The following is a 13,927-nucleotide window of genomic DNA, read 5'->3' as shown; positions in this document are numbered from 1 at the left end:
TATCAAATGAATGCTCTTATTCTTAGCATTATCAAGAGCTAACTGAATTTTTGAGAAGTAAATTAACTTCTGGAGTCATATCTTGGACCAGAAAGATGAAGTCAGATAGCCTCTAATCTATCTTTGTACAAAGAAGAGTTACGGCCATGCGTGTTCATTAAAATCAATGCAATCATCAAGAATAAAAGAGCAAGACAAAATTCCATTGCTTCGATGCTTTCATTCCCTCCCTCCCAACCTGGATTTTGTTAGGAGATGAACTCACAGCTCTGCGGTGTACTGGGGAATGTGGTCTGGGATTTTGGTGAGTTTCTGATTGGAACAATCTACCGTGGTCCCTTCACAGCGGCACTTCTCAGGGCAAGCCAAATCTGCAAAGCAGTCCCCACTTAATTTTGATCGATAATCTTCTGTACCTATTGAGGATTCAAGCCAAAAGAAAAAAAAAAAAAAGATACTTAGTCTAAAGGTTAGAATATTCATTAATTTGTAGGAAGAAAAATAGTAAGATAACTATAGATTATGCAGCAGGGAGACAACTTGGGGAATTTTTGGTCAATGGATGTCAGGAGAGGGTTAAAACAAGGGCTTGGAATTTGCTGGAAAAAAAAGTAACCAGATTCACAGGACAGGAAAACATTAATAGAGATGAGCTTTTCACAGCTGTACTTTCTGCTGATCCAGTTATGAGCCATTCTAGCCTATTTGACAGCTAATCATACAATGGCTATTAATTGTTAAAAAGTTTATTTTTTTTCTCTGAGTCGAGAATTTAAAATGTATCCAGTAATAAACATGTTCCTATATATCATTTTAAATTAGGGCTTTCAAGGCAAATAGATGTACTCAGGTTTTTAAATTTTCTATGGTCTTTTAGTATTCTCTCCCTCTCACATAATCTTCAGAAATGCCTAAAAAGCCCTCTTTTTTCATTTTGATTTTATAAAAAGAGACCAGTAAATCCTGATTTAAGCCTCAGCAGCTTGTCATGCTGTAGAAAGCTGCGTGACGTTCCATGGTGCTTGACGGAACCATGTTTTACTCATACCTGGCAACCACATGGTTAGATCAAGCACAACAGAAAATCTCGCTACATAATCACTACACCATCCACTAGGCCAAGGGTAAGACCGAGAGGAAAGATGAAGGGAAGCAGGAGAAAAAGCTACAGACGTTCTGGAAACGTAATACTGTTTACATGACATGCATTCTTCCCGCAGAATGTTTATGACCATAGTAAGAGTATTACTACCGAAGATTTCCTGGAAACACAAAGAAGGGGGCTACACTGAAAGGTGCCTCCATTGTTCCTCAGAACTGCAGAATGGAAACAACAGCTTTCGGGAACAACATCCAGGAAGAAGTTGAAGGTGAGCTACAAGGACAACAGAGAAGCTCAAAAGATCTGTGGTTTCTTCTTGGGGGGCGGAAAAAAAGGCGCAAAAGACTGAGACTAGAAGAAGGTACATCAGGATTGAAAAGGGAGGACATTATGTTTCAGATCAGACACTTTTACTTACAGCCAAAATGGTGAATTCCTGCAAAAGTAAAAATCACCAAGAAGGAAAGAAAGAGTAATCCCGATTAAGATTAATAAACACATACATAAAACTAGCTAAGGTCTCCTCCTTCTTTCCTTGCTATGGCAATTGGACGGGAAAGGCATAGTATGACAGCAATCGTCATGCTTTGCAAGCTTTTGTAGTAATATTTTGAAGCACAGTGGTCTTACGGGAAAAGCAATGGCATACAAGATGCACAGCACAAGTTAGGTTCTTGTCGATTCCTTTAAATGATGAACTCTCTGCAAGATAGATTTTCTTTTGAGTTATCACTATAGTATCTAGAATGCCATATAGAATGACGGTAGGCAGGTAAACAAGCAAACTGAAGTGAAAAACGAATCATGGAGATCTTTACAAACAAATCCATCTGGATTAATCCTTAGGTGGTGGCTTACATGCTTTTTAATGATTTTTCCAACTTATAAATAATGTCACTTAGTGGAAATGAAATGAGAATCTCATCAGATTGCAAAGCTGAATATAATCATTTCATTAGATTAGGCAATGAATGCCAAGGTATTTATTGAGGAACTTTTGTAATGCAGTTTAAGCTTTTGTTTTAAAAGTGAAATGAAGAAACACTGGCAACAAGGTCTACATGACAGGTACTCTGGGTATCTTACATTTAAAATAATCTGCATTTCATGCAATGATAATGTTGTTTCTTTTATGGAGACTGTTTAGGTAGGATAAAATTTTAATTGAAATCTATAAGAAAAAAAGAGAGAGAAAAGGCTCAAAGAAACCTTCTGAGTCCTGACTTCTATTATTATTGCTTTAATGCAACTTGAATTAACAGAAATTGAAAATGAAGCTATGATATCACATATAAAATGTATTTCCAAGAAAGCTTATTTTGACCGCTGTCAGTAAATGGGCAAAACTATATCAGAATTTACGAAAACAATCTGACTTTGGGTCTTTAATTGGTGATCCAGAAATATTAATTTCTAAATTATTAATAAAGTAGGGTTAAATGTAATTAATTGAAGAATTCGGTAACAATTATATTAATTGGCAGAATTTGAGGATTTAAGCAATATTAATGTTTTATCCTATAGGTGTTGTGGTGTTTAGAATATGGCTTTTTCTGGGTAATAGCTATCAGATGACTTTCTGTTTAATAGTGAGGTAAAAATAATGAATTTTAAAGATTGCCAATAAAGGCCAATCAACTGTTCTTTCCACCATGTTATGTCTTATGTAGCCAGTGTAATATGTAAAATACTATTGATCACTCAAGCTCAAAATAAGTAATAAAACAAAATCCATTAAATGAACAAAATTATTCAAATTATAATTCAATAAAGGTAAGTAACACATATCTCCTTAAAATAAAGACCAAACCTAACCCAGTACTCTCCTTTAAAAAATCAGTATGGTTGTTGCATACTAACACTGTATAAATAATCTTCTTATTGGTAGGTGTTAAAATATATAATAGTCTAGAATATCCCCAGGAGACGGTAAATGTAGCCAATTAATTACTAACACATATTTTTATATAATGGTCTAAAACAAACAAGTCAAGAGGCATTTTACACAGTTGGCAGGCAAGGAAAAAAGAAGTGAAGAAACATATTTCAAAGAGCTAGTTCCAGAATCATCAGCCTTGACAGTGTTGAGATTGTAGTGGTAAAACATCTCAATTACTTTTCTAAAACACATTCCATTCATATGCTTAAATTATTCAAGGCACTTCATGCCTATGAACACCTGATGCTTTCAGGATGCATGTCAATATTGTTTTTGTGGAGTTATATTGTCACTCCAGGTATACAAGAAGTTTGTTCAGTTTTGTTAAGTCACAAACAACATATAACTGTATGTAAGCAAGCAGGAAGTTGCTGTTTTTGTATAAAAAGTGAAGCATCAGTAAGCCAAATAAAACAAAAAGTAAGGCATGCATTTTTAGTATAGTTACATCAAAAAAGTAAATCTCATGGTTGAAAAGAGAATTCATTCTATGTGTTGGTAACTGATTTCATGTAGAACTAGTTCTTTGACAACAGAAAGGTCTCTGTCTTTAAAACCAGCTCAATAAGCTACATTTTAAAAACAGGTTGAAAGATCAGATATACAACATAAGGAGAGAAAATGATTTAAGTAGAAGGCTACAGGTTCAAACGTTTTAGGTACTGTGAGAAATTTTAGATAATGTGCCAAAGTGAGAGAGAAAAAAAAAAGATGGGAGTTTAATAATATATAAGTTTAACATCAGAAGCTGCATGCAAAGGTCAGGTTTTCAGGAAACAGCTACAAGTGATCTATGCAGAAGTAAATCTATCTACAGAGTACCCACTGTACTTTCAAACGCATGCACATCAAAGTTTCAGAAGCTATATTTTATAAGGTGAGGAAAGGGTATCTGTGGTTAGTCCTACTACCGAGCAAAACCTACCTGGAATGAAATACTGTTCTTTAGCTAAATAAAAAAAGAGAAAAAAAAAATAGAAGATGCACCTGAATGTCAGCAAGCAGAGATAGGAGTTATATTAGATTAAGAATGGACTAAAGGCACTATAGATAATTAAGTGAATTCTATTCACAGCAGTGGCTGAGATATAATAATGTACAGGGAGTAGTAAATGTATCTAGAACCAAGGACAATAAATAGCTTTGTTTTGATATTAGCTTTTTAGTATGAATTAACTGCCGAATGTGAAATACCCCTGCAATAGTCAGATAACATACTACCCAAAACATTCAGAGTGTGTTTTATCGTAAGAAAACAGAAAAGATTAGTCCAAAGCAAATAGTAAATGTCACTGCAGTCGGTCTTTTATTTAATGGTAATACAATGTATCTACATTTAGCTTTTTATAAATAAGTATGATATTCCCCAAATGCTAAAAGATGGCCTTTTGGAAAAAAAAATTATTCTCAGAATCCTATTTGAAATAAGAGGATGAAAAATAAGAAAACACATTTGGTGCGAGAAGCAAGGGATAGGGAAATCTTTCCCCCTAATTCTGAGCCTGAGCAAATCACCTAAGTCTCAGTTCCCTTTCTGAAGAAATGAGAACATGATTGATTACCTAAAGTTTTTCAATGGAGAATAATCCAACAAACATACAACTTAACAGACTTGAAAAGTATTCTGAGTTTGCTAAAAGTTCAAATTCTAAAAATACAGCATGAAGTATCCAGGCATCTTTTTTCTTGGCTGGTAGCCTATTTGTTATGCTGGATATAGTGTTAAAAATATTACATATAGGAGGGCTATATGAATTGTGTCTACAGCTCTCTTTATTTGGTTCTTTGTGGACAGAAGTAAAAGAACTCTATTCTACAATGTTTGATAATTGATCTGATAACCAGCTGTCTCTAGGTCTCCATAACCACTGTTTTTGGTAACACAAGTGAAATGTCACATAAAGTAAGAAATTACCTGAACAACGGAATTTCTTGCTTTTGATTTGTCCTATTCTTTTGTTTGCCAGACGCCGGGGGCTGGTGCAGCGGGCACCACTGGTCTCGATGGGGTTGACATGGAGATAATCCGCCAGCCACTTGAGATGGCAGTCACAAATAAAGGGGTTCTGGGCCAAATGCCTTTCAGAAACACATACAGAACACTTTTATACTCGACTTGCAATGAACTCAACTCTCAAATCCATAGTGAAGACACCAGTCACCATAGTTGATCCAAGCCATAGATACATACATGGTTTGAATGGCCCGGAGAGGTGAAAAGGTCCCCTTGGCAATGGTCTGAAGCTTGTTGTCGTACAAGGAGAGAAGGTTCAAGTTGTGCAGATCCTGAAAAGCATCTACCCGAAGGCAGTTTATCTTGTTGGCATTCAATAATCTGTTTGATCAAATAGTTGCAGAATTAAAGTGCAGCATCTTCTTAACCCACCTTTAAGATTCTGTCCTTCTTGAGAAATACCAGAAATCAACAAATACATTTTTCTGAACCTCAACATTAACATTTTAACTGTAATAATTTAGGTACCACAGGTGGAAGATTTGGGGTTATAGCAGATAAAGCGAAGGGCATGCAGTTTAATAAATCTAGTGGTGCTCATACATTTATTCAGAAGAAATAATGAAACATATTCTCCGGAAGGTGGAAGGGTAGTGCAGTAGACAAAGCAGAGCCAACTTCTGAAGTCAAGGATGCCATAAAAAAACCCGTCATAAAACATTAGTCTTTCCAGCTGCTCTGTGAAGAAGTTCCGTCTACTTTCAAAACAGAAGCCAGAGTGAGCCTTTTAAAACACAGATCACTTTCCTTTCAAAGCCAGGCAACAACTCTCAAACTGCTCTTAGCGAAACCAAAGTCCTGACAAATTGCCTTAAGGCGCAATAGGACCGTTAGTGCCCCCTTCTGACTCTGTGACCTCCACGTTCTTTCCCCCAGCTGCTTCAGCTCCAGCCACACAGGTCTCCATGTAGGGATGTCAGCTTGGAATGTTCTTTTCCCTGCTGTCTGACTACTCTGCTTCTTTGAGTCTGGTCCAATCTTACCTTCTCAATTCAGCCTACCCTGACCACTCTCTTTAATACCATCCCCTGCGTTTGCCCCTCCTCAACCTCTAACACACTCGATTTCTTTACTATGATCTTTTTTTTTTGTTTGTTTTCTTAAGTGTGTATTTCTTTCTGTTGTATATGATTTACTTGTTACATTATTTTTTTTAATGTTTATTTATTTATTTTGACAGAGAGAGAGAGAGAGAGAGAGAGAGAGCAGGGGAGGGACAGAGAGAGAGGAGACAAGAGAATCCCAAGCAGGCTCTGTGCTGTCAGTGTAGAGCCCAATGCAGAGCTCTATCTCATGAACCGTGAGGTCATGACCTGAGCCGAAATCAAGCCTTGGATGCTCAACCGTCTGAGCCACCCAGGCGCCCGTGATTTACTTCTCACTTCATTGCTGTCATTTGCATGTTGCCTCCAGACAGCAGGCGTATTTCGGTTTAGCTCCCTAATGTTTCTCCCGTGCTGAGCACATACTAAGTGCTCCATAAGTACCTGTTGTTGAATTAATACTTTACAGCCCTCTTGGAGAGTGACATGGTTCATAAGCATATTAAAGGCCCTGGTCCTGCATTATAAACATCCACTTAAGTTAGTTTAACACAATATCCTACACACTCATTTTTTTTTCAACATGTTCTCAATATTCGACATCAATGTTCTGTGAAACTGTGGTTCACAAATCATACTCTGACAAACGCCTTTCTCGTAGGGTATATGAGATCATGTCTCAGCTTTTATTCATGTTGGACTCCCTTTGGGAATATACTTGCCCTGCCTTCCACTTTCTTCAATCCTGTGGCCTATTATGGCCTCATGGGAAGCTTACCTTTTCCAGAGCATGCCTTCCATCCAACTAAAGTATTTCTTCCTCTGGGTTCCCAAGGAAGTTGTTCAGTGCTATTTAGTCTCGGCACCTACTTTATGCAGGCCTACTTATTTGCCCTCCATGAGCACAGAATTTTTTTTTGATATTTTTTTCTCTACTAGCATTTAGTTTAGTGCTTTGATACTTAAACAAATATTTAGTAGCTCAAAAAATATGTGCTCTGTGGTTTGGGTTTGTATGGCTTATTTAATATACTGAAAATGGTTTCTCTTTGGTCATAAGAATCTCTAATTAACATAGGGTATTTCTGTTTTACTTGCTTTTTAAAAATTTATTTATTTTTGAGAGAGAGAGAGAGAGAGAGAGAGAGAGAGAGAATGAGCTGGGGAGGGGCAGAGAGGTAGAGGGAGAGAGAGAATCCCAAGCAGGCTCCACACTGTCAGCCCAGAACCCAACATAGGTCTCAATCCCATGAACTGTGAGATCATGACCTGAGCCAATATTAAAGAGTTGGATGCTTCACCAGCTGAGCCACCCCAGCACCTCTGTTTTACTTGCATTTTTAGGGATTCCACATACTTGCAAAGCTATGACTTCCTTGTGGTGATTCTCTTTCCTCCTCTTTTTTACCCCCCCCCCTTTAGGACCTGACATTTTGACCTTCTATGTGGTCCTCATAATGCTTTCTTAAAAGCTTAGGAACTAGTCTGAGGTGTGGACTGATAATCCCATTTCTCTACTCTGTGCCACAACACAGGTCACACCTACTGTGTTCTCCAATCTGTCAGCCAAATGAAGGAGTCAGAGAGCAGAAGTAAGGAGAAGGACAAAATAGGGAGCCTGGAAGACAATTGAAAAAGGTGCCTGTTTTGAGCATTTTGTACTTACTTTACATTATGTGGTCTGAAAATTAGGAGAAAGAAAGAGTTAGACACTACTTTCTTCTGTTCCTTTCACTTACTTCTTTTCATCTGTTCAAGCAAATCTAAGATGCTTAACCAAGTTCTCAGCTAGCCATAAAGAGATAATCGTGTTGCTTTAGTCCTGGCAGGCTTAAGGATGGGCCTTGAGCTAGGGACAAAATATTAGGCTGAGGGACAAAGATAGCTTTTTAAGTAAGATTCATCTCCATACAGATCCCGTGGTTTATTAACCTGTTTGTTACATCAACGACCAGTAAGTGTGTGTGGAAGGGGAGAGAAGGTGCTATTTTCAGTGTTGGTACTAAGCAGGCCAGTGATAGCAAGAGATTATGAGTAAATGGCAAGGAGAATAGTGCTACGAGAATGTAAAAGAATGACAGAGAAGCAGGTAATATATAGACAATGCTTGACTAAAGCAATAGCTATATTTATAATGTATGTAATGTATACAGAGTCATTCTATTAAAGATCAGAAACAGTATTTGCTGAGTCCACTCAAGGGTTAAAAATAATTTGAAACCCAAATAAAGACATTAGGGCACAAGGATCAGTATTTATCATGACTTACTGGTCTCTTGTAAAATAAATTTTTTGGGTTGTACAGTATTATAGAGATTGAAAAGAGAGAGGGGGAGACATACAGAGAGAGAGAATGTAGCAAAATGGAGAGCACTACACACAGTAAGGCTAAATATTATTTAGTTAACAATTTGCTTCATGTATGTGTGTCTGTGTGTGTTGTGTGTGAAACTGGACTGTGATATAAAATGTTTCTTGATACTGATAAAAATTTAAAACATGAAGACTAGGATGTAAGTAAGAACTTACATTTACCCAGTAAGGGAAGAGATCTACGTCTGGGAAGTCTTGGGGGATTAGGAGTAAATTTATACAAGATCAGTGGTACAAACCCTGACACCAACACATGTATACACTTGACAGAGAAAGTACCATTTTAAACTTAAGAATTTTAGAGTCAACTGGCTGTGAACTAGTTGAGAGAGCACAGTACATCATCGTCATATTTGTATCCCCTGAATGCGGAAGTCTACGTATGTTTGGTGATTTGAACAGAATTTGATGATCTAACAGTAATCATCTTAATGTTAGCATATTTCTTCCAATTTCCTTTTCATAGGAGCATTCATTTAAACACTTTGTGGCCAGGTTTCGTTCTTATACATGTATGTATAGTAAATTCTTTTGACACAAATGAATGGTAGCTATTGTCTAAGCGGAATGGTTTTTAAAAGATGCAATCCAGCGATTTATAGATAATTTTCTCAGTATATACCAAGTTGGGTGCTACTGCTGTGCTCTGGCCCTTATTCCAGCACTGTTACCCCTGCACATTCTTTGGACAAAGGTGGATAAACATATCACTATGTCACTCTCCTTCCCAACTACTGTTAAATCAAAACAGAGAGTTTCACAAAGGGCAGGGACTGCACAAGCTTTAAATGACAGAGTAGCCAGGAAGCATATATTTCTGACAGGGTGGAGAGAAAGGTTTTGAGACAACTTCAAAGTGCTGTGTCTTCAAATAAATGACCACCATCAATGTGAGCTGCACTAGTCTAATCTTTTCCATTTCATTAAACTATGTCATTTGGGGTCGAGTTTTTCTGAAGCTTCCATGAAAATATGAGATGGTACACTGACTAAAATATTATATTTGGTTCAACAGATCAGAAACAATCAAATACTTACAGTAGCTGTAAGGAAAACAGTCCTTCAAATAAACTTTTTGGGAGTTCCGTGATCTTATTTCCATAGAGGACACTGAAAAAAACATGATTTAAATGAAAAAGAAATTAGACATCAAGCCAGCATAACAAATTGACCCAACATATATGTATTCAGGCATATAGGAGGTTAGTAAGTACTCCATACATCATAAAAACTATAGTTGAGTGAACAAACTTCAATTTGCAAATGTGTTTTTTCCTGATTATAGATCAGATATATACATATGGTAGAAAGTTCAGAAAACATTGAAAAACAAAGAAAATTAACAAAAGTGAGCTCATTCCATTATTTAATGCCTTTTCATAGAAACGTTCACTGTTAAATTGTCATGTTTTTCAACACACATACACACACACACACACACACACAGTATTGCATTCTGAAATAAAAAAGGAGAACACTAAATGTGGAATTAATTGCTCATTAAAGGAATGAGTTTTAGGCTTATCATACTGGTAAAAAGTGAAAGGAATCTACATAAAGGTAAGCTTTTTGTTACATAATGTATATGCTTGAGAATTGTAAGGTATGTGTAGAAAGTGATCAGTAATACGAGTACAGATACATTTTTGAAATGCACATTTCTCCAAAAGCATGAACAGGAATGTATCCTCATGGTATTTAGCTCTGACCAGCCACTATGTGCAGCTACCTGGTGCAAGAACCACGGTTTAGTCCCTTCAACACACCTGGCACCTTGCATTGATTTGGGTACGCAGTGACATTCTAACATTGGATTGATGAGTGATCATTGTTTGAGGAGTCAATTGAAGAAATAAGTTAGCAAGTGGACAAATTAAGGAATAATTAACAAGATGGGTGAAATGAGGGGATCTCAACAACAGATGAACAGAAATGGGTTGACTCATCATGCTGGCTATTAGCAACAGGTCTGCCATGATGCCTATCTATTTTTTACCCCCAAAGTAGGGAACCACAATAACGAATGGGAAAAGACAGAAATTATATTCCTTAGGGGGACCAACTGGCAATACATACCAAGAGTTGTAAAGACAATTATAAAAATTTTTACTTAGTTTTACTTTTAGGGGCTGAAGAAAATAATCACAAACACAGTATTTTGTGTACAAAATGTCAATCATGGCATAACTTATAACAATGAAAAATTGACACAAATAAAATATCTCCAAATCCCCCCAAAAAGGGTATTGGTTAAATGCATATTTCACATTCACAAAAATGATATTTTGAGAAATATTTAATGACATGAAAGTGTTAATATAACATTAAAGTTGAACAAAACAATAAAGAAGTACATTATAGTATGATCTTAATTTAGTTCAGAAAAATATATATACACGTATATAAGGAAAAAAGCAGAAAATCTCTGGATGGCAGGAAATTTGCCATTCAGAGGTGATTTTAATTTGCATCTATATATTTTTCTTTATGTTTTATATCCTCTACGTTGATCCTATTTCTTCTGAAAATGAGAAAAATGTTCTTTCAGAAAAGACATAAAGGATGTCACAATATGTAAAGGAAAAAGCTGAAATGAGAATCTAAATAATTAATATGTTTGGCAGCAGTATATGATTTCTGTTTGAAATGGACTAAAATAACAATTCAAGAGAAATGAATAAGAGTGAGGGAAAAGCTGTTGTTTCCTTTTAAGATGTCAGTGAGAGGTGGGATGTATTACAATATAGGAAGGAAATTCTCAAGGGAATAAATAAATATGGCTGCACACTATATTGTGTAAGGAGACATTCTACTTGTATAGATCCCAGTGGTATAGTTATATAACATAAAAGTTCATTTGTGCAGAATATAGATGCTTTTAAATAAGGTAGATCAATTAGAGAAAAACTATTTTTAAAAATCTAAGAAAAAAAAAGAGAGAACTCTGTATTGTTAGCATCAAAGAGGTAAGGGAATTAAGAAAGGATAAGCAATAATAAATGCATTTTTTTAAGGTCAGAGGCCTTATGGGAACACACATGAGCAGATCAAGGTGGCACTATTTCAGGACATTTAATGCAATATCATTCAACTGACTAAATTTAACAAGAGATATCATATGCTTATTATGTGTCAGGAACTTTTACGAGGTTCTAAGCTTGGTGTCCAATTAAACTGAATGCAACCGTTGTTTGTTGAATATGCATCACTTGTCCTTGTGCCAGAATAATACAACTGAAGTGAGCCAAGTATGATTTCAAAGAGGAACCCAAAATAGCAATTTTGAATATTAAAGGAGTTTCATATTTTGAATTTTTTTTTCAACGTTTATTTATTTTTGGGACAGAGAGAGACAGAGCATGAACGGGGGAGGGGCAGAGAGAGAGGGAGACACAGAATCGGAAACAGGCTCCAGGCTCTGAGCCATCAGCCCAGAGCCTGACGCGGGGCTCGAACTCACGGACTGCGAGATCGTGACCTGGCTGAAGTCGGACGCTTAACCGACTGCGCCACCCAGGCGCCCCAGGAGTTTCATATTTTGAACCCAATGAAATATAAAAAGGAAATAGGATGCATATAAATTGTGGGGACCCATATAAGAACTAAGGAGCAAGTTATGAAACTAGAAATCAACTATAAGCACCTGGGAGCTCCTGGGTGGTTCCGTTGGTTAAGTGTCTGATTCTTGATTTTGGCTCAGATCATGATCTCATGGTTCATAAGATCGAGCCCCATATTTATCTCTGTGCTGTCAGAGCGGATTGGGATTCTCTCTCACCCTCTGTCTCTCTGCCCCTCCCCCTCCAAAAGTAAACATTTAAAAAAAGGAAAAAAATCTGGAAAGAACACAAATACAAGGAGGTAAAATAACATGTCACTAAATAATGGATAAGTCAACAAAGAAATAAAAGACAAAATAAAAAAAAATACATGAAGACAAAATAAAATGTAAACACAACAGTCCAGAACCTTTGGGATACAGCAAAGCTATTCTAAGAGGTAAGTTGATAGCAGCACATTTCTTACTCAAAAAGCAAGAAAAACTTCAAATGAATAACCTAAACTTATACCTAAAGGAGCTAAAAAAAGAAAATCAAACAAAACTCCAAACCAGTAGATAAATAAAGAAAAGAATAGAGAAATATATTAAATAGAAACTAAAAAAATAGAAGAGATCAATGAAATCAAGAGCTGCTTCTTTGAAAAGATCAACAAAATTGATAAACCTTTAGACGGATTCACCAAAAAAAGAGGACTCAAATAAACAAAATCAGAAGCAAAAGAGGAGAAATGACAGCTGACGGAAATACAAAGGGATATGATGATAAATTATATATGAACAAACTGGACAACCTAGAAGAAATGGATAAATTCTTAGAAATATATAAGCTCCCAAAACTGAATCAGGGAGAAAAAGAAAAAAAATGTTTCTTTTCAAAATTTTATTTAAATTCTAGTTAGTTAACATATAGTGCAATAGCAATATTGGTTTCAGGAGTGCAATCCAGTGATTCATCAATTACATACAACACACCATGCTCATCCTAACAACTGCCCTCCATTAAAAAAATTTTTAATGTTTTAAATTTATTTTTGAGAGACAGAGCATAAGTGGGGGAAGCACAGAGAGAGGAAGACACAGAATCTGAAGCAGGCTCCAGGCTCTGAACTGTCAGCACAGAACCTGATGCAGGGCTCAAATCCACAAACCGTGAAATCATGACCTGAGCTGAACTTGAATGAATAACTGATTGAGTCACCCAGGCACCCCAACAACTATCCTCCTTAATATCCATCACCCATCTAGCCTATCCCATACCCACCTCCCTCTACCAACCTTCAGTGTGCTATCTTTATAAGTTTTTTTATAGTTTGTTTCTCTCTTTTTCTCTCCCTCCTATATGGTCATCTGTTTTGTTTCTTATACTCCACATAAGGTGCCAAGAAGGGGGAACCATCTTGCACTATGAGTGAGAATGAAAACTGGTGCAGCCACTCTGGAGAACAGTATGGAAGTTCCTCAAAAAGTTAAAAATAGAACTGCTATATGATTCAGCAATTGCACTAACAGGTACTTACTTGAATGATACAAAAATACAGACTCCAGGGGGTACCTGAACCCCGATGTTTGTAGCAGCATTATTAACAATAGGCAAACTATGAAGAGAGCACAAATGCCCACCAACTGATGAATGGATAAATGTGGTGTATATATGCAATGGAATATTACTCAGCCATCAAAAGAATGAAATCTCATCATTTGCAATGACGTGGATAGAGCTAGAGTATATTATGTTGAGTGAAATAAGTCAGCCAGAGAAAGACAAATACCATATGATTTCACTCATATGCAGAATTTAAGAAATAGAAAATGTGAACAGACCAATTAGCAGCAATGACATTGAATCAGTAAAAAAAAAACAAAAAAACAAAAAAACAAAAAACCTTCCCAACAA

General features: G+C 36.4%; 1 protein-coding gene across 1 annotated transcript in view; it reads right to left on the bottom strand.

The window, feature by feature from the left end:
• Positions 1-13,927, bottom strand: part of SLIT2 (slit guidance ligand 2) — a 131,949-nt gene that overhangs the window by 88,347 nt on the left and 29,675 nt on the right. The window contains exons 5-8 of the mRNA XM_047091412.1: positions 9,510-9,581; positions 5,233-5,376; positions 4,957-5,120; positions 266-416 (exon numbers count right to left, since the gene is read on the bottom strand). Of these exons, the coding sequence (XP_046947368.1) occupies positions 266-416; positions 4,957-5,120; positions 5,233-5,376; positions 9,510-9,581 (531 nt within the window). The remainder of the gene's footprint in view (positions 1-265; positions 417-4,956; positions 5,121-5,232; positions 5,377-9,509; positions 9,582-13,927) is intronic.

Source organism: Lynx rufus, unplaced genomic scaffold, assembly GCF_022079265.1.
Source record: "Lynx rufus isolate CCGP_SWC_20201006 ecotype Redwood Valley unplaced genomic scaffold, mLynRuf1.p SCAF_3, whole genome shotgun sequence".
In the NCBI taxonomy this organism is placed as follows: Eukaryota; Metazoa; Chordata; class Mammalia; order Carnivora; family Felidae; genus Lynx; species Lynx rufus.
This window is presented reverse-complemented; position numbering and strand designations above follow the sequence as displayed.